Genomic DNA, 22168 nt, shown 5'->3' with positions numbered 1-22168 from the left:
ACAGTTTTTAATATAAAATACTTTTATGTAAATGATATACATATATGTGAATATACAACCAAACTCCACCCCAATCTCTAAAAAATGAAGACATGGATTTATTTGGGGGGGGGGTTAAGAAAGTAAAATAGTTCTATTTTTGAAATGTGAAAGGAGAGACCAAGAGAGCCAGTCCTGTGACGAAAAAGAAGAGAAATTACACACCTCAAGCTGTCACTCTGGGAAACTCCAAAGTGGAATACATCAGGAATCTGATTTAGTGTAAAAGAACAAGTAGACTGTCTCAGTGAGGGTTCCCTTAGCCTTTAACTTCTCCTTGGCTTCAGTCAATTGAAGACATAGGCAAGAAAGTATGGTCCAGGTTTTAATTTCTCCAGTTCTCTCCCTGCCAGGTAAATTTCCTATGTTCCAACTAAAGGTCCTGTGTTCCTATGTCTCTCCCTGGCAGGCAAGTTTCCCATGTTATAACTAAAGGTCCAAAACTTTAGTAAGCAGCCAATCATAAAGATCCTGCTTGTAATACAGTAACTACTCTTTCTCCTTGTCTATTAAGACCTATGTAATCATAAATAACTGCCACATAATAACAACTGCCATTGCTCCAGAGTAATATACCATTCAACTTAGTTTCATTAACCAGACCCACAACTTTATAAATAGACTCTTTATTAAACTCTCCTCAATGAACTCTTTTGTGTGTGCTATTTCCTAGCAGGGTTCTTTACTAATACAATGTCCATTCAAAGACAAGCTAAGCTAAAGATAAAATACTCAGTGAGGCAAATTTTACAAGGCACTGTTAGTCACAGTGCTTCCTGCTAAGTCCTCAACAATGTTTGTTAAATATATGCATTCCTTCCCTCCTAAACCCCACTAATAAATATTAAATCACTGTCACTGTCATCCCGTTGCTCATCCATTTGCTCGAGCAGGCACCAGTAACGTCTCCATTATGAGACTAGTTACTGGTTTTGGTATATCAAATACACCATGGATAGCTTGCCAGGCTCTCCGAGAAAGGTGGAGAAACTGAACCCGGGTCGGCCGCATGCAAGGCAAATGCCCTACCACTGTGCTATCGTTCCAGCCCTATCTCTAACAGCAAATAAATACAGAAGAGTCTGGCTCGGCACAAGGGTCTTCCTTCCCCATCTTCTCATTTCTAAATCGGACTCGTCCCGTTTTGTCTACCGAGCCCAGTGTTTACCATGCCCTAGTTTGCCACATGTGGTTGCTGGTCTTCTGTCTATGTGACAGAAAGTCTAGCCGGGCAGAAGAACAAGAATGGCTTTTCTTGGCATAGGAAATGCTCCCCTGAAGCACTGCTAACAGCATGGAAGAGGCAGGACTTGGAAGAGAATGTAATGACTGAGGGCATCTATTAAAAGAACTTCTGGGGCCAAAGAGATAGTTCAGTGGGTAGGGCCTTGCAAGTAGCTGACTGGTTTCATCACTGGCATCCCACTGAGTTTCTTGAGCACCGCCAGGAGGAATTCCTGAGTGTAGTCAGGCATAAGCCCTGAGTGGCTTCCAAACAAAAACAGAGAGAGAAAGAAAGTGGGAGTGAGAGAGAGAGCAAGAGAGAGAGAGATGGAGGGAGAACAAGAGTGAATGAGCATGCGTGTGGGAGAGAGAGAGAAAGAGGAAGGGAAGGATAGCAAGAGTAAGAGTGAATGAGGGAGAGAAAGATAGTAAAAGAGAGGAAGGGAGGGAGAGTGAAAGTGAGAGTGAATGAGAGAGAGAGAGAGAGAGAGAGAGAAACCGAGAGCTTCTGCCCCCACCCCACACCATTCTACCCAATTCAGATCTGGGGTATGAGAAATCAGTTAGAAGTGCCGATGCCCAGATGAAGCTGACTGGGGATGTTTATGTGACACACTATCTTGGTATAAATAAACACAGGAAACAACATAATTGGAACTTGCACCGCTGATAACAGCAGCAGAAGTCAGTGCACAGTCCGTAGATCTGTCCTATAAACTGCCAGGAGTGGTGGCGGGGATGCAGATGGTCTGAAGGACCTTGGGGAGACACAGGGTAAGAAAACCCTCAAAAATAAATAATTCCCCAATTGAATGAACCAGCAAACTGAATCAGGGTGGTTAAAAATAAAGCCGGAGAAAATGAAAGTGCGACCAGGGGGGTCCGCCAGAGTGCAAGAAGTTATCGGAGTCCCACGATTGGCAACAGGATGGGGTGGGCTGGCCTGTCCCCTCACACTGCCCAGGTTCTGGGGCCAGCTGGGCGCAGCGTGTGGGTAGGACCCAGTGCTCCCAAGTCAGCGTCCCCGCAGGCTCACAGCAGAACTGAAATAATTTTGTATTGTTTGTTGTGAATAGACCACTGAAAATGCTCCAAAAAATTTCCTTAGAAGTGTGTAAGTTTGTTGTATTTCACCCAGGGGTCATTAAACCGGGGGCCATTATAAGAGATTACTAACATGCTTTAAAGGTTGAGCCTTGTGTGGTTTTATATGTGTGTATGTGTGTGTTTGTATATACAGTGTGTGTATACATATATACATACACACACACACATATCTCTCAAGTAGTTTTTAATAAGGCATTTCACCTCTCTTAGCCCCTAACAGTGAGATATAGTACAAGTGGATTAAGTATTTAATGATCATTGAATTTTTTCTTTTTTTTTTTTGGTTTTGGGTCACACCCAGCGATGCTCAGGGGTTACTCCTGGCTTTGCACTCAGGAATTACTCCTGGCGGTGCTTGGGGGACCATATGGGATGCCGGGGATCAAACCTGGGTCGGCCACGTGCAAGGCAAACGCCCTACCCGCTGTGCTATCACTCCGGCCCCTCACTGAATTTTTTCTTAGTACTCAGGACGACAGTGCTACAGTGCTACTATTACTAAAGGCAATTCAATGGGAATGGGAAGCAACAGAAGCAACCCAAATACAAAGTTTTCTAACTTCCTGGATTAACATATGTACAGTTTTTAGAGCAATAGGATCTAGGATGTTTAAAAAAAAAAAAACAGAAATCCTGGGGTGAGGGATGGAGTGATCATACAGCAGACACAATGCTTGCCTTGCAGATGGCTGACCCAAGTAAGCTCCCCAGAATACTATATGGTTCTCCAAGCCCGCCGGGAGTGATTCCTGAGTGCAGAGCCAGGAGTAACACCTGAGCACTGTTAGGTGTGGCCCAAATGACCACAAACAGAAATTCCTGTGGCCAGAGAAATAGTACACAGGGGTAAGGCATTTGGTCTTATATGTGGCATTTGGTTTTATACCATGGTTTGATTCCTGGCACCATATATGGTCCCACAGGCACTGCAAGGAGGAAGCCCTGAACACAAAGCCAGGATTAAACCCTGAGTACAGCTGGACATGGCCCAAATCCCCCACGCCCCAAAATACAAATTCCCAGGTCTCATTCCAGATACTCTAGTTCACAAGGTCAGAATAGGGCTTGGGAGTATGTTTTGTTGTTACTGCCTTGAAATTCCATCCAGATTTGAGAACTGCTAATTAATGTTTTTCAGCCAGGAGTCATAAAACTCGAGCTGACTGATTACCCTATACCCTCAAAACTTAATCACAGTCTCCAAGGTAAAATGGTCCAATGACCAAAAGCTGACTGAATAAAGAAATATTAATTAAAGAATCTAAAATACACAAAAGAAATCAATAGCCTCGTAGCTACCTGAAATAGACCAAAGGAACTAAGCAATACTTTACAATTAGGAGAAATAATATAAATCAAATAAAGAACTATGTTGTTGACCTAAATAATACAAACTAAATGCTAAAAAAAAAGTATGACTTTCATTAACATAATATTCTGTATCTGTCACTGTCATCCCATTGTTCATCAATTTACTCAAGAGGGCGCCAGTAACGTCTCCATTTGTCCCAGCCCTGAGATTTTAGCAGCCTCTCTTTACTTGTCTTTCCCAACGATTAGGGGCTCTTTTCAGGCTCAGGGGAATGAGAATGTTATTGTTACTGTATTTGGCATATCAAATACACCACAGGAAGCTTGCCAGGCTCTTCTGTGTGGGCAGGATACTCTCAGTAGCTTGCAGGGCTCTCCTAGAGGCATACACACACACACACACACACACACACACACACACACACACACGTTAATTTATGACATAAATTTTTTTTGGCTTTTTGGGTTACACCCGGCAATGCACAGGAGTAACTCCTGACTTCCTGGATTACTCCTGGCGGTGCTCAGGGGACCATATGGGATACTGGGAATCGAACCCGGGTTGGCCACGTGCAAGGCAAACGCTCTACGTGCTATACTATTGCTCCAGCCCCAATTACATAAATATTTATGCAGCATTTGGAATCTCACGTAACTTAAAAAATTTCTATTATTCATCTTACAATTGTAAAGTTTTAAAATAACGTACAGGCACTAATAAAAAAATTTGCAGTAAAATATAGAATTAAAAAGATCATGTATGAGTTCTAGAGTGTTTTATCATTTTTATTTTTAACCTAAATTTAATTGATTTACCAATGGTTTACAATACTAAAATATCTGGGAAATATAACCTCACAGGTAGAAGCACCCAATCTGCTTCATACATAGTCCCCTCCAACCTTCACAGGGTTGGTTCCTGGCTCCACACGGTCCACGCAGTACATCCCTGGGTCCTCACATTATATCACCAGTCCAAGTGGCCAAGAATCTCCCAGAGGAGCCCCAGGCCTTCTGAGCATGGCTTGGGAGACCCCCAAAATTCCACATATATAAATAGACAATTACATACAGAAAATAATTATAAGATACTATGTATATGCACGGCTGGAGTGATAGCACAGCGGTTGGGCTTTCGCCTTTCATTCGGCCAACACATGTTCGATTTCTCCACCCCTCTCGGAGAGTCCGGCAAGCTACTGAGAGTATGGAGCCCGCACGGCAGAGCCTGGCAAGCTACCTGTGCGTATTGGATATGCCAAAAACAGTAACAATAAGTCTCTCAATTAGACGTTACTGGTGCCCACTCAAACAAATTGATGAGCAACGGGATGACAGTGATAGTGACAGTATGTATATGCACAGGTTAGTGTATGTATGTGTTTAACAGCTAAGAGGGCCTAAGGGAAATAAAAACCTAATACAAGTCCTCCAATTAAAAAGAACCAGGGCTCTTTGCAGAAATGTCTAATCATAAGACTGGGGCAAGACACATGCAAGATAAGGTGGAGCAACTTGTCTCAGAAAGTTAAGTGCTTAAAAAAAAAAAAAAACAGGTCCAGAGCAACAGGACTGCAGGTTCAATCTCTGGCATCCCATATGGTACCCTGAGCACTGCCAGGAATAAGCAGAGCCAGAAGCAAGCCCTGAGCACCACCGGGAGAGGGGAAAAAAAAAGTCCTCTGGTTATGGAACCAGAGGACATAAAACAAAGTGAAGTCAGTCAGAAGGAAAGGGACAGACACAGTATGATGAATGATCTCTCTTGTATATAGGGCCGAAAGGAGAAACAAATGGGCAAAGACAACAGAACTGGAGAGCTGGTCCACAGAATTTAGCTGGGGGGTAGGGGAGGGTTGGAACTGGGAGAGGCATTTGGGACCTTGGTGGAGGTGCAGTGTTGGAATTATGCATGAAACTACCATTAACAGTATTATAAATCACAGTACCTCAATAAATATTTTCTTTTAATCCTTTTCATGGCCATGTGCTAAAGTGAGACAAGAGTAAACAGAAAGCTAATGACCACTCCTAATGACCAAAATTTAAATAAACTTTCCCCTCTCCAGAGAAGCCTATATTCTCTCTTAAACATGTATTTCTATTTTTGAGAAGCTCGTGTTCTCTCTGGACATGTATTTCTCTCTTTCTCTCACATTTCTAAGTAAATTTCTTTCAACAAAAACTATTTTGCTTCACAAAAACAAAAATAACAAAGGAGCAATAAAATCAATGGAATAGCATTTGATTATAACCTAAAGTATAAAATGAATATCCTGAAGTTCATAATGATATAACTGACTAAATAAATTGGAGAGAAGGGACCATCAGCATAGATTTCCAAATAAACTAGATACTTCACCTTAAAAGAGGAGTACATAATTCCTCTTACTGTATTGAGCTGCACATGTCTTCATTTACACTACATAATACAGTATGAAAAGGGAAAAGTAATTTTATAATGAAGTCACCTAACATGCACTATCTCAGGTGACTAAGACCAATAGTACCAAGACCTGTTGACATTATGAAATATGGCCCACAATCTTCCTTCAGACCATAAACCAGTCTAATCAGAAAGAAAACATGAGAAAAATCCCAACAAAAGGTTGCCGAGGAGTGGCTAGAGAGACAGTATAGCACAGGGCACTTGCCTTGCACATGGCCAACCCAGGTTTAATCCCCAACATCCCACTCATAGCACTCAGGAATGATCCCTGAGTACAGAGCCAGGAGTAATCCAAGTTTCTCCAGCTGAAGCCCTCCAAAAAAATGTATTCTAGGAGCCAGACATATGCCTACAGCCATCCACAGTACCACCCCATAAACAACTAGGGGTGATCCCTGAACACAGAGCCAGGACTAAAGTGTGGTGTCATCATCATCGATCGTCATATTTCTCGAGTGGTCTCAGTAACGTCTCCATTTGTCCTAGTCCTGAGATTTTAGAAGCCTCTCCTTACTTGTCCTTCCCAACAATGCCACATTGGAGGCTCTTTCAGTGTCAGGGGAATGAGACCCAGCATTGTTACTGGTTTTAGCATATGAATACACCATAAGGAGTTTTCGAGGCTCTCGCATCTGGGCAGGAAACTCTTGGTAGCCTGCTGGTTCTTCCAGAGAACTGCACTTTAGAGGGGAGAAAAAGCCTGATTAACTTATTTATCTTTCTGTGAAGGATTCTTAAACTATTAAAAATGATGAAAGTTGATGTTCATGTTTTATTCCTAGTTGTTGTGCCAATTAGTTAAGATTCTTCAATATGACTATTTTGGCAGGTGAACTCTAACAACTAATCATATTTAAAAAATTTCATACAATCCAATTCCTTTTGGGGGGCTCTCTATGCTCAGGGGCCATGCTTAGTGGTGCTTAGGAGACCACATGTGGTGCCAGGGATTTGAAGCTAGTGCGGGACCATAACTGCATGAGAGGTAAGTATCTTAATCTCTGCAAAGTGTGGTGTAGCTAAAAAAAAATTTTTTTGAAAAGGAAAAATATTCTACAGTATACCTAACCTCTCTGAACTCTCAAGTTCCTGAAAAGTGGCAGAGACAACAAGTATCTAAGAAACCAGGACAACTGCTTGTAACTAGTAGTTACATATATTTAGGAACATAAAAAGACATCACGCAGGGCTGAAGAGAGAACACAGGGGGTAAAGTTCTTGCCTTGATCACTATTCCCAGCACCATATATTCCCCTGAGCACTGCCAGGAGTAATCCCTGAGTTCAGAGCCAGAAGAAAGTCCTTAGCACTTCTGTCCCCAAAACATAAAAAGACACTAGCACTGTAGCACTGTCATCCCGTTGTTCAACAATTTGCTCAAGTAGGCACCAGTAACGTCTCCATTGTGAGACTTGTTATTGTTAATAAAAACTATGAAAATCTAAATAAATTATGTACTTCAACAATGATATGTACACAACATTGACTCACTGTTTATAAATAAATATTCTGATGTATCCACTTAAATGAAGAAGTAGAAAAAGAGCAAGTACCAGAAACTTCAGTTTGATGGCCTCTTTATGGAGACAACTTTATAACTGGCACTATTAAATCTAGGCGAAGAAAGGACTGGGTAATGAGACATTTTTATTGTTTCCAACACTTAGGAACACTTTCTACTCACAAAAGAAACTTAAGGAACTCTGTTGCAGGATTCTTACCTCAACTGCCATAACTTCTCTCCATTGTCAGGTCAACTTAATGTCTCTTTGTCCATCACTTCTAGGCACTTGCTCAAACACTCTAATGTTCTGGCAGGTGATATGAGCTTGAAGGTATGCTAACAACAAGCAGTAGTCTATAGATTTTAAGCTCTTCACCACCTGATCATGTAAAATGATAGTGGGCTATGTTAGATCCCATCTCTAAAATATCTGCTATCACGAATACTGACTTTTCTTAAACCCCACATAATCATTCACATCTGTACATAAAAATGCACACATGCCAGGCTTCTACAATGCCATCATATTAATTCTTTGAGGACAAAGACCACAAAGATCATAGGTTTTCCTCTTCTTCCTAACAGAACCCTAACTTTGTTCAAGTGGTAATGTGCTCAGTTTTGGATGGTGAGACCTAAGAGAAAATTTGTTAAAGGATTTGTGGGAAGTTTTTGCCTTCTTGCTAAAGCATAGTGATGTCACAGCTGTTCCTCTTTTCTCCCCCTTTTTTTTCCATATAGACACCAAAACTATAAGTACCACCTTGCAACTCCAAGGAAAAGTCCAAAAACAGATCCATAGAAGCTGACCCAGATAGTGCTGTTTATGGCCAGTAACTACTTACATGCAATTTTATTATATAAAAGAAGACAAACTATTAACCCCCCAAGGGTGTGTGAACAATCTCAGAGTGAAGTAAAAAGCAAAATCCCTCTTAGAAATTAAATAGTTCAAACCCTACATTTAAACACAGGCATATTAGAACTCATGGGGACAGAAGGAAGGATCTTCCCAGTAGAGCGTGAGAGCTCTGGGGACTACTTCTGGAAGCACCAGATTATTAGTTAAGTACCTGAACTACAGGGGTTGGGATGCAACCTCAAGCATACAAAGCATGTACTCCACCCTTTGAGTTATTTCCCCCAGTCCCTTTAAGTTCTAATCTTCTGCGGGGGTGGGGGGGGGGACAGAAAGGGCTTACTCCTGGCTCGGTGCTCAGGAATCATTCATGGCTTAGTCCTAGCTCAGTGCTCAGGAATCATTCATGACAGGGCTCAGGAAATCATGCTTTGCATGCAGAGGCCAGGTTTTATCCTGAGTACTACATAGTTTCCCAGAACTAAGCTGGAAATAGCCCCGAGCATCTCTAGTGTGGCCCAAATTGAAACAAAAAAAGTTTAGGTGCTTGGGGCTGAAGTGATAGCACAGGGGGTAGGGCATTTGCCTTGCACGCGGCCGACCCGGGTTCGAATCCCAGCATCCCATATGGTCCCCCAAGCACCGCCAGGAGTAATTCCTGAGTGCATGAGCCAGGAATGACCCCTCAGCATGGTCGGGTGTGACCCAAAAAGAAAAAAAAAAATTTAGGTGCTTATTATATACCCATTCCTTTTCTGTAACAGGAATACAGCAGGATAAAAACAGCAGGATAAAAACTTTTACTCTCTAGAAACAATTAAATGGTGTGCCAGAAAATTCGACATTATATTCCTATGCTTTTAATATTAATAATATATTAATGCTAGTATCACATCCTTCATGAAATATTGTTAAAGACTGAAGACTTTTCAATAAAAGACAAAAAATTTTGCTAAGTCTATGAATATTAATAACTAATTCGGATTCACAGTCATTTTACAAAACCTTTTATTCTTACTTTAGATATTTTCTCTTGGGTTCCATACAAATTTTTTACATATTTTTTCCTATGTCAGAGAGCATACATAGGACTTCATACATCCTCATTGCATTGCCTTACAAATTCCAAATGAATTCTACATGACAAAAAGAAGTCAGATATCTTGCTAAGCCTAGCAGTATTTCTTTATGTTAGTAGTAGTAGTCTCAAAGAACTAGTAAATGAAAATTTGATAAAAATAAATCATTAAAAGTAACAAAATTTACTGTAGAAAAAAAATGCTGAAAACCAGGGTTTTTTTTTTGCTTTTTGTTTGTTCTGCAGGTTTTTTTTAAAGCACTGGTTTTAATAACAATTACTAAAATTTACAGGAATTAGACAGTACAGAGGGTATGGCAAGTGGCACTTGTCTTGCAGTCAACCAGATTTCAATCCCCTGCATCCTATATAGTCCCCCAGTCCAGAGCTGCCAAACATAATCCCTGAGCACAGAACCAGAAGCCTGAGAACTGCCAGGTATGGCCCACAAACAAACAAATTGAAATTACAATGACTGAAATGATTTCTTTAAACCTCAAATATTTTTATATACAATTTGCAATGTGGGGGTGGAGAGTCAAGGGCCTGGATGTTTTGGCACACCCAATGGTGTTAAGGCTATTCCCAAGTCTGTTCTGGGGGTTGCTCCTGGAGGGGGCATTACAGGTGCTGGGGGACCATGTGGTACAGGAGATTGAAATGGGATCTATGGCATACAAGGCAAGTACCTTAATACCTATGTTATCTTTTTGGTCCACAATTTACAATTTTAAAGCATCTATTATTCTATCTCAAATATTTTAACATAGTCTATAAAGAAATCTCAAAATGTCCTAAAATACTGTTACATGAGAAACTGCATAAACTAGCTTATAAAACAAGTCACTAGTACGTTTGAGAAAGTTCAGGAGGTAAAGTGAGTGGCTTGCAATATCACCAGGGGTCACTCCTGAGCAAAGAACCAGGATAGCCCTTATTCCACCCAATAAAATTAAAAATAAAATAAAATTTTAGAAAGTAAAATGGTTGAATACTTCATTTTCTTATCTACCCTATAAATTATAGGTGCAACATATTAAAAATATGTGACTGACTTGGAAAAACAAATTACCAATGAGCCAACATTCTTCAAGCACAGTGAGGCCGTCAAATTAAAGCAACTTTCGTCTTCTAAAACCCAGAGGGATTCCTCCTCCTGCCACCAAAGGATTCAAAATGAAGAGATAATTCCTTCTATTAACATGGCTAAGATTTCCTTCTGTGAATTTTTAAATATGCTAAAATTGAATTAATTATGTGCTGATGCATAAGTACACACACACATTCATAAATCTGAATCAAGCATTAGGCCAACTAGACTTCTTAGCCTGGTCCCAATCTTACAATGTGGGGGTCCCAAAGTATCTTCATTGATACTTTCAAGCATTCTACACTCAAATTCAACCCAACCCTAATCTTGGGTCAGTCCAGCAAACATTGACTGAAGATCCTAGTAGTATCTGGCTCTATGCCAGGCTATGTGCTAACAGCTGAGGATACAACAATGAATCAGACAATGAACAAGACATAAATAACCTCTACTCTCTAAGAAGTTCTCAGGAACACCCATGTGCAAACCATATTTATTCCAAAGCCCACATCTTTTAGCTATGTCTAATATATATGGCCTAAACTGACACAGGGAACAGATTTTCTTTTCTAAAAACAAAACCTTTATAATATTTCCTACTCAATTTTAATACTGCAAGTAAGATTTCATCCTCCAAAACAAGAAAATTATGTGCTACTGAGATAAGTGTTTATAGAATGAAGGTCATGAAGTATGATACTTGAAGGTGTACACAGAAAATGCTCCATATTTGTAAACTATTACTATTTTCTTTTCCCATTATTCTTTCTGCAAACAGTGTGTGATGTACAGGGAAAAAAAATAGATAATTTTTTTTTTTAACGTTTCCAGCCAAATCTTTATTTGACAGACTGGGGCGGGGGGGGGGGGAGAAAAAGAAAAAGAGAAATGAAAACGAGTAGTCTAAAATAGTAATGCAGGGCTGGAGCGATGGCACAGTGGGTAGGGCGTTTGCCCTGCACACGGCCAACCTGGGTTCGATTCCCAGCATCCCATATGGTCCCCTGAGCACCGCCAGGAGTAATTCCTGAGTGCAGAGCCAGGAGTGACTCCTGTGCATCGCCAGGTGTGACCCAAAAAGCTTAAAAAAAAAAAAAAGTAGTAATGCAATGGATATACTGGTTAGAGGCAATTTTCCACATTATAGTCAGGACTGATGATGGCAAAAACAGATGTCTTTATATATAATAGTAGAAAACAACAATTTTCACCAATAAAGGATAATGATATTTATAAATAGATAGTAATAAGTAAATAATATAAATATATATAGCTTGACAATTTTCCATAAAGTGGTAGTCACATTAAAAAAAACAAAGACCTGTGTCCAGAATATGTAGTCTGAGGCCAGAAAGATAGCTCAACAGGCTTTGCATGCAGGAGGCCCAAGTGTAATTCCCAGTACTCCAAGTTACCCTAAACACCTCCAGTAGAGAACCGCCCCTCCCCACCCCTGCCCAAACACAAAGACAAGAGGAGCCCCCCAGCACTGCTGTCTGTAATCTAAAAACTAAACACATACACAAACACATGAATGAAAGAAATGTGTAATCTGAAGGGAGGGGACCGACAGGAATTGACAACAGAAAATATAGTGATATTAATGTACTAGAATTTGGGAGTCCAGAAGGGACTAACACCTCAAAATGATTCTTGAGTTTCTTCAGAGTAGCACTGAAATTAAGCTTTCCCTGTTAATAACTATTTTATTTTTTAAAAGTCCCTTTAACAGTTTCAAGGCCCCTGAAAAAAGCATTAGAAGGCCAGAGAGAGAGGCAGAACGTAGGGCATTTGCCTTGCACACAGTCACCCAGATTTGATCCCTGCCATCCTATATGGTCCCCTATAGCAATGCCAGGAGTAACCCCTTAACATTGCTGGTTGTGGCCCAAAAATTAACACCCCTATCCCCCCAAAAGCAACACAGTTCATAATGAGTTTCCTTTTTCAGTCTCATCCTGCCTGAAATAAAACTAAAGCCAATATTAAGAGAGATGATCTGCTATAGACAACAGTGGGACCAAATTCCTTTTGTCCAGATTAGCATTTCTCTACCATGGTCCCCTTTTGATCTTGTTTCTTTTCTGTGCCCCCCCCACCTGTCTTACCAACTGGTCCCCTGGTCTCATACCATGCCCCACATTTATGTGATTTTCACCTGCAGTCAGTCCCCTTAGAATATCCTGGGGACCCACAAGCCTGAGTCATGCTAGTCTAGATATGTAAGCGTGGCCTAAAATTTTACCAAGCTGTTTTGGCAATCACTTACATCATCAAGCAATCTAGCAGGTAAAATCACAAGAGCTACTTTTGGATCAGTTCTCCCCAATCTGCAGTTTGTTAGTTTGTTTTTAACTGTTCTGCTTGTTTTGAAGTTCTGGATAGAACAGAACCAAGCCTTTATTATGCATGCAAGACATATACTTTGCCACTGAGCCATATGAGTCCTAGTCCAAATCTGTAAAATATTTTAAAGCAATGAAAAGTTAAAAGATTAGTTTTTCTGTTCTTTTTTTTCCTCAATTGGGTGGGACGTAATGGAGAGGGTTTGTAAGAAGCTCAGGGTTTATTCCTGGCAGTGCTGATGGACTGTACAACAGTGCTAGGGAGAAAAATACGGTCTACCACCTGTAAGGAAAGGGTCTTAATCCCTGTACTATCTCTCCAGCTCCTGATGTTAAAAAAATTAGTAAGATTTAAATTTTTTGTTTCATTCTGTTTCAACCTTCTTTAACTGTAATCTAAACCCTAGTTTTTTCACCTTTACATTGTGACATAGATGGAATGGTCTAACTCAATGCAGGAGCTGCAAAAAATTGGCAACAGTAAATGGTTTCTGAACACATAATAACCAAAAATTAATTCAAATTCAACCAGGTAATGAATCCAAGGTGTTGGTGGCAGCACTCACCCAGGCTGAGCAAACACAGGTGGCAAGCCATGAATCATTTCTTCTTAAACTGTTTTGCTGACAATCGCTTTTTTTTATAGAAGAAAATTTCTTGTTTTGTTTTTGGGGAGCTACACCTGGTGATGCTCAGGGCATAATCCTGGCTCTTCACTCAGGGATCACTCCTGACAGTGCTCAGTGATTCATATTCAGTGGATGAAACAGAATGGCTGTGTGCAAGCCAAGCACTTTACCCACTATACTATTTTCCTGAACAAGAAATTTTTATCAGATCCCTGGTTCACATGCATACAAACCAACCATTTACCGATAATAAATTATAAATTAATTTTGGAACAACTGTTTTGTGACCCCCCACCCCAACTTTTAGCTACAGGGTTGACTCACATTTGAACGACCTAAACCATTTAATCAACTACAAAAGCCCTAAGAATCAAAAGGCTTCCACCAGGATGCATTTACTTTCTAATCAGTAATCAATACTGTGGGTAAAGCAGTGAACTATTAATTCAATTGGGCAAAATGTCACCTTCAGGCATTGTTTTAGTCAATAAGAACAAAAAGATTTAATCCAGTCCCTATAATCAAGAACTCAATTAGAATGTTAAAGTTAAAGAAACATTGTTTTGTGGGATGTTACATAAAGATTAAGAGTGAGGATGTTACATAAAGAAACCACCTAATCTACCATCCAATCTACATTTGTTTCTCCCAACATATCACAAGATTTATCAAACACACTTAGCTCAAAATAATAAAACTTTTAAAATTATATACTTTTTTTTTGGTTTTTTGGTCATACTCAACAATGCACAGGGGTTACTCCTGGCTCATGCACACAGGAATTACGCCTAGCCATGCTCAGGGGACCATATGGGATGCTGGGAATCGAACCCGGGTACGCCACATGTAAGGCAAACGCCCTATCCACTATGCTATCACTCCAGGCCCTAAATTATATACTCTTAAAAAATAAGGAACAAACATGTAGACTAGAAAACTAAAAATTATATATAAAGATTTTATAAGAGTCAATGAATTAAATTAGCTATTTGAATCTACTTTCTAATTTCCAGACTAGCCACCTCATTTCCCTTGGGTAGTAAATTTTTAAATAAGTCATATGCATGTGATATGCTCACATCTCTCATAGCATACACACTGAGAACCCATAAACAATTTACTTTCCCTTACTAAACCCATGGCTGCTTCTCCTGGAAGGGAGCATAAAATGAGGCCATAACCATGCCACCGGACTCCGAGCCAGGCTGTTTTCACTTGGGGTGCCCCAGAGGGGGACGGGTGAGAGCCCTCCCCGCCCCAAGGGACCCAGGCCTGGCAGCCAAACTCCACAACCCAACCACCACACGCTGCAGGTCGCTTTCCACCTGCTCGGGCCGAGCCTCACACGAGTGAAGTCCCACAGAACCCAGATAATGCAGAACTTTGTGACCTTAGACTCTGGGCTCAAGGGGACCAGGGAGCAGAGATCCTCTACCTGCTTCCCCCAGTCTCCAGCAACCCAGGGGTCACGCCCATAAGCCACCTCCTGCCAGCGCCAGATAATCTCCAGAACTCTTGGCTGCCTTTCCCAGAAGGGAGCATAAAATGAGGCCCCCATAACCATGCCACCGAACTCCAGGCCAGGCTGTTTTCACTCAGGGCACCCCAGAGGGGGGTGGGTGAGAGCCCTCCTCACCCTGAGGGACCCAGCCCCAGCAGCTGACCTCCACAACCCAACCACCACCACACTCCAGGCTGCTTTCCACACACTAGGGCCAACCTTCACATATAAGTATACATATTCCTGGACCGCGTGGCCGCTTTTGTGGCCACTCGACACATTATAAGACACTCCCTATTCATTTTCCATACCTCTCAGAGAGCCTGGCAAGCTATCAAGGATATCCCGCCTGCATGGCAGAACCTGACAAGCTACCCTTGAAGTATTCAATATGCCAAAAACAGTAACAATAATGTGCTCTTCATGTTCCTGGAGCGAGCAGATGCCATTGGGCTACACTAGCATGCAACATGGACAAATGGAGATGTTACTGGCGCTCACTCAAGCAATCCATGAGCAATGATGAGCAATGGGATGACAGTGATACAGCGATGCTAAACTCTAGCTCCTCAAATAAATGTGACTTTTGGCTCATGCTGCCAGAGTTCATGTGTTACTTCAGAGGGAAAGTGTTGCTGCCAGGTAGGTATATGGTGCCCAAGCACATGCCACGCACATCTCTCCTCTTGAAGATGTATACTTGGATAACTTTAACACTGGAATGTGTACCGGCTTCCTCCAATCTAGAGAAGCCCACTTCTCTCTTGAGTAGGGATCTTATCTTAGCTCTTTCTTTGCCTCCTTTTATTTTCCAATAAATTTGTTATGTTTAAAAGAAAAAGTGCGGGGCTGGAGAGATAGCACAGCGGGTAGGGCGTTTGCCTTGCGCGCGGCCGACCTGGGTTCAAATCCCAGCATCCCATATGGTCCCCTGAGAACGGCCGGGGGTAATTCCTGAGTGCAGAGCCAGGAGTAACCCCTGTGCATCGCCAGCTGTGACCCAAAAAGCAAAAAAAAAAAAAAAAAAAAAGTGCAACTTCTGCATCAGAGCAATAGTACAGATGACAGGGCTTGTGATTTCCTGGCATCCCATATAGTTCTCAAAACCCTGTCAGGAGTGATCCTTGTGCACAGAGCCAGGGGTAAGTCCTCAACTCAACTCTGCTGGATGGAACTCAAAAAAAAAAAACAAACAAAAAAAAAACTGCAGCTTTTTTTAAAAAACGAACTAAAACCATATAAGTTACTAACTAAACTTGGGGATTTTCCAACTTCTGATTTCCTTATTTGTAAAAAGAAATAACAAAAATCTATGCTTTGTGAAATCATCAATTCATATTTGAATGTTTCTTTATGGGAATGGAAATAGATACACCCAACAGTACTCAGGGATCAATCCTGGCTCTATGCACAGGGATGGGGGCCAGAGCGATAGTACAGCAGGTAGGACATTTGCCCTGCAAGAGACCAACCCAGGGTTTAATCACCAGCATCCCACATGGTCCCCCAAGTACCTCCAGGAGTAATTCTTGAGTGCAGAGCCAGGAGTGACCCCTAAGCATTGCAGGGTGTGGCCCAAAAAGACAAAAAATATACATACAGATATGCTCAGGGGTCACTCCTGGCAGTACTTGGACACCATATGTGATGGAACCAGGATCCTCCATGTGTAGAGATAATGCCTTAAACCAGGTACTATCACTCTGGCCCTTGAATGCTGTTGACTCAACTATTCTTTATGTTGTAATCAAAAAATAAACACAAACAGCACCTAAGATGTTACTTCTACCTTATAATTATGCTGCAGCCTTAAAAAAAAGAAAAAGAAAAAAGGAGCCGTCATCTCAACCTCAACCTAGAACTTAGTTCTCTTAGCACGGAGATTCTCAAAGCTCTTATCTGAATCACCTAGAGTGCTCTTAAAATTCCCAATGTCTTTCATTAGAAAAGTTATTTCCATCATGAGACTACGGAAACAGACTGAAAAGAACTTGGGGAAGAAAAATCACAAAATTCAGACCCACTTGACTCTTTATTCTCAAGGGGTGGGAGGGGGAGTTCTTTCCAGGCAACCAAAGCTAGAGTACACGCAATAAGGCACTTTCCTCCCACCAGACAAACCTAGATTCAACCCCTGGCACAATATGTGGACTCTGATGATAGAACCACAAGTAAGTCCTGAGCATGTGGCCCCGCCAAAAAAAAGAAAAAATATTCTTTTAAGGTATTTCATAACAACATGATTGAGGGCCTGACCAAAATCATGACATTTACATCAGAATAACTTCTGTGGGTGGGACCCTGGTCTCCAATGTAGGTCTGTCTTATGTTCTATCAACTCTGAGACTCAGTATTGCCACACATACTACTTTAACTGTTCATTTGCAACACCAGAAAGCCTTCAAAGCACAGCTGAAATTTATGACCAGTTAATTCATAGACCCGCACAACTATATAATGAAATTCTGCCACAATCTATGTAGCCTATCACTGTTTACTCTGTCCCTCTGAAACTTGTCATTTATGCATGTAAAAAGAAAAACATCTTTTTAATTATAAAGTGAAAATTTATTGAATCACTGAGATAGACTCTTACAAAGCTATTCATGATTAGATTTCAGTTCTACTGTGTTCCAACACCCATCCCTCCATCAGTGTACATTTCCTAGCACAAATGTCTCCAGGTTCCCACCTATCACCCCCTCATCCCCTTTTAAAGTGAAAATTTAAACCATACCTATTTCCTTTCACTGCAAACTATAATCTGTTACAGAATGCATGAAGTCAAAGCGAAAAAATGTCTGAGAATTCAGTCAAAGTAAAAAAATTTACGTACATCATTTTCTATATAGTCCTACCCTAATTAAAAAAAAAAAATGATGTTATCTAAGGAACGAAATGGAGAAGCGCCTGAGCTATTTTCTCCTGGGTGATGTGTTGAGAGACTGAGCAAGCACCGATTCAGAACACTGCGGGAGATGGCTGGACGGGCTACGTGGGTAGGTGTTCAAAGAAATGGACTCTAAACTCGTTTCTAGGATTCCCTAGTCTGCAACAAGGCAAAATAAATAAATAAAACCTCTGTCCTTCAATGAACCGATCTACACGCTTTCCATTACTCACTGCACTTACGTATCGGAACAACAACCCCCACCCCCAAAATAAAAAAAAGAAAGTTCTTTTTCAGCCCTATTCTCCGCCGAGATTTCCCGAGCTGCTCTCTAACAAAAGGCACAGAAAATACGCACAGGTGGGCTGGGAGAGGAGTAGCTGGCGCCCGGCGGGACAGCGCCCCCACGCCCCCTGTCCCCTGGCGGCACCCGCGGAATCACAGCTCCGCCACACCTCCGCCTGGCCGCGGCCGCCTCACCCGCGGCGTCTCGGACCCAGGACGCGGCGCCCGCACCTGGACCAGCCCCCTGGCCATTGTCTGGAGCCTCCAGCGCGCTGGAGGAACGAGGCGCGCGGGGGAGAAGTGGAAGTCAAGAACAAGGGCGGCGAGAGGAAAGCCGTGGGGGCAGCCCCACGCTCCCGCCGGCAAAACTGGCGTCTCGGGGGACGCGTTTCGATGGGAAGGCCACCCTCCACGCCCCGAGCCCGAGGCGGCGGCGCGGCCCGGAGGAGTCCCGCAGCTCGAGCCGCGGGCGGGCGGGGAGGCGAGGGGATGGGCGTGGAGGCTGGGCCTGGCTGGCCAGAGGCCGGCTCCGAACAAAGCCGCCCGGCTCCCCCCTACCTGGGCCGAGGGCGGCGCCTCGCGGCTCCCCGCACCGCCCGGGGCCCGGGAACCCCCCCCCGCGCCCCGCCCCGGCCCGGACGGCGGACACGGAGGGGCCCCCCGCCAGGCCGCCCGCCCACAGCGCCCCTGCGGGACAATGGGGGGCCCCCTCCCCCGCCTCCGGGCGCCGAGATACAAAGGCGGGGGAGCCGCGCCGCCCGGCCCCGCGCCCGGCGTCGGGAAAGTGAAGGCGGAGGGGCGCGAGGCCGGCGGGCCGCCCGTCCACGCCGCCGCCCCCGGCCCCCGGCCCCCCGCCGCCGGGGCGCCGCCGCGGAGAGGCGCTCCCGGGAGCGCGGGTCCCGCAGCGCCGCGCGCGACGCGGGGAGGCGGGGAGGCCGCCACACAAAGACGCGCGCGGGACCCCCGCCCGCCCGCCCGCCGCCCGCCGCCCGCGCCGGCGAACGCGCGCCCCTCGAGGGTCGGCGCGCCCAAGCCCCCGGCCCCGACTCACCCACAGCTCCGTGCCCCAGCTCATGGCGGAACCTGAGGCGCCCCGGCCGTCCAGTGCCCCGCGCTGCCCGTCGGCTGTGCCGTCAGTCGGTGCGAGCGGTCTCGCGCCCGCGGCTCCGCGCCTCTGCCTCTCCGCCTCCGAAGGTGCCGCCACCGCGGGGCTCCCCAGCGAGCGACCGAGATGCGACTGGAGCCGCCGCCGCCGCGTCCCCGCCTCCCGGAGCCGGCAGGGAGGGGGCGAGGGCCGAGGGGAGGAGGGGCGGCGGCGGGGAGGGGGCGGGCCGCGGTGCACGCTGGGATCGGGGCGGACCCGCGCGCGCCGGGCTGCGGCCCACGCCGGTCCCCGGGACCCTCCGCGCTCACCCCGCGGGGCTCGGACACGACCCCCCACACACACAGCCGCCCCCTCGGGATTCCGTCTCCTCGACGGAAAAGGGGAAAGGCGCCTGCCGCCATTCTCTACCTCAAGCCCCCTTAGATGAGGCGAACCCAGTCGCCCGCCCCTTCTACCTCACACCTCTCCTACCCGGGGGGAACCCCCGTAAGGAGGGGGCCTCTCCCGGATCCTTAGGCTGGGAAGGGTCGGGTTTTACTAAATAGCAGTGTGTTCAGGTGATCTAGGGAATGATCACTGAAACCTAAGAGGACTTGGACGTCCCTAGGGGAGGAACGTGCCCCCGATTTCACCTCTCTCTCCCTCTCTCCCCCCTCCCCCTCTCTATCTTTCTGTCTCTCTCTCTCTGTGTCTCTCTCCTGTCTCTGTCTCTGTCTCTTTCTCCCCGGTTTTGTTCCTACTAAAATATATGGTCTAAGTTCTATCGGGAAATCATAAAAAGAGGCAGAGCTCTCTGCACCCAGCCTTGGTGGGGGAGCGTTGCCAGGACCCGGGGTGAAGCACTGACTGTGTGCTGAGTGGAAGCGGCGTCTCTGCCCGGAGCCCCTGGTGCGGGGCGGCGCGGGGAAGCCGCCTCGGCCCGCGTCTAAGCAAAGAACCTAGTCGGCGCCCCGTGCTCGCTCTGCTCGATCCTTGTGGGCAAGTCCACCATTTCCTTTTTCCTCCGTGGAGTTAATCCCCGGCCTTTCTGAACAATCATTAACTGCAATCAGCATGTTTGGCTGGTGCTGCCAGGTATCAAGTGCACTTAGCAACTCCCTGCTATTCGTTCAGCTGGAGCGTTCGCTGCAGGTCTCCTGCGCGCGCGCGCACACACCCTTACACCTGAAGTCTGGTCAGGAGTGCAGTCCTCTCAGTGTGTCATGCGTCATGACCCTTGCCCACCTACAAGTCTGCATTTGAAACTCCTCCCCTTTACGACGTGCTCAGGTGGCTCACCCTCTCAGTTTCAGTCCTTTTCTCCTGGGGGTTGGAGGCAATAATAGCCTGGCCCTCCAGGCTATCCGGCATTCTTGCTAAATCCTTTGACCCCCTTTCTCAGCCCTATTTGAGTATACAAAAAAACCTCTTCCGGGTGGGTTAAGGCCAATTTTTAAACGCTTACATGTGCCATGCAGTGAAAAGGCTGTGAAGCATTGAACATTTCTCCTTCTAATCTTTCTCCATACTGTCTGCTCCAAGTAGTTTCTACCATCTTAACAGTTTTATCCCCTCTCCATAGACATCATGAATTACAAATAATATTTTGTAGTAGTGGAAAATATATCTGTTAAACAGATATCTCACTTAGATCTGTTCCAACACTAAGATTTATTGAATTGTCATAACAAGAAATATAGAGCATAATTGACATTAAAATGACCTGTTTGGGGGCTGGAGCAAATACTGGGATTATAAGGTGCTTGCATGAGGCAGACCCCAGTTCGATTCCTGGCACTGCCTGGAGTGATCCCTGAGCTCAAAGGCAGGAGTAAATCTTGCTGGGTGTGGCCCAACCCCCTCCCCCAATAAAATAAAATAACTTTTTAAATTTTCCTAAACTTTATAAGGTCTCCTAAACTTTAAGAAATAGAATATGGCGCCAGGACACGAATACAGTAGGTAAGGTGCTTGCCTTGCCTGAGTCTCAGCAGCCTGAGGCCCTTTAGTCCTGAGCCAGGAGTAAGTCCTGAGAAACTCTTGAGTGTGGTCCCAAAACAGACTAAACAAGTAAAAGAAGCAATTGTTCACTTTAAAAGATTATCTGTGGGCTGGAGAGAGAGTACAGAGGTAAGGAACTTGCCTTAAATGTGTCTGCCTGGGTTCAATCCATGGCACCACTTACGCTCCCCTGAGCACTAGCAGGGGTAGTGCAGAGCCAGGAATAAGGTAATTCTCAACCATATTGCATATATGATTTGTTATCTGAATATGAGAACTTTCTGACCAAAACTCCACATTTAAAACAATTTATTTCTCTTCTTCGAAACGTTAGGAATTTGGGTATCAAGCTTACTATTCAAATTCAGATGAAAGTTGTTATCAAGGGTGCCAGGAAATAGCCATGTGGCTAGAGTCTGCCTTTCTAACATGAATTTGATCTCTAGTGCTATCTGCCACGTGTGTTTGGTGTGATCTTGGCATCTCTGCTCTTTCTATGTGACAGATCCCCAGTGCTGCATTTTTCCAGCAGTAATTAAGCGGTGCAATCCACAAATAAAGAACAAGCATATGCATCTTTTCACCAAGTCATGGTGCTGGCCTTTCTTTTCTTTAAACTCCAAGGTGTATGTTGATTATACACTGAAACCACACACACACACACACACACACACACACACACACACATACACACACACACTTTCTAAGTCATTTGTGAAAAAAAAAAATGCCCCACTCTGCACACGCAATATCTGTATCTCCCAGGAAAGAC

At 44.3% G+C, this 22168-nt stretch overlaps 1 protein-coding gene across 4 annotated transcripts in view; it reads right to left on the bottom strand.

The window, feature by feature from the left end:
- FNBP1L (formin binding protein 1 like) overlaps nucleotides 1–19588 on the bottom strand; it is a 95405-nt gene extending 75817 nt beyond the window's left edge. For all 4 annotated transcript variants that reach the window (XM_055138413.1, XM_055138414.1, XM_055138415.1 and 1 more), the window contains exon 1: nucleotides 19363–19588. In XM_055138413.1, coding sequence (XP_054994388.1) covers nucleotides 19363–19386 — 24 coding nt within the window. In that variant the 5' untranslated portion in view covers nucleotides 19387–19588. The remainder of the gene's footprint in view (nucleotides 1–19362) is intronic.
- Nucleotides 19589–22168: the final 2580 nt, after the last annotated feature.

Source organism: Sorex araneus, chromosome 5 (genome assembly GCF_027595985.1).
Source record: "Sorex araneus isolate mSorAra2 chromosome 5, mSorAra2.pri, whole genome shotgun sequence".
Taxonomy (NCBI): domain Eukaryota; kingdom Metazoa; phylum Chordata; class Mammalia; order Eulipotyphla; family Soricidae; genus Sorex; species Sorex araneus.
The sequence above is the reverse complement of the archived record's forward strand: the minus strand, read 5'-3'. Positions and strand labels throughout refer to the sequence as shown.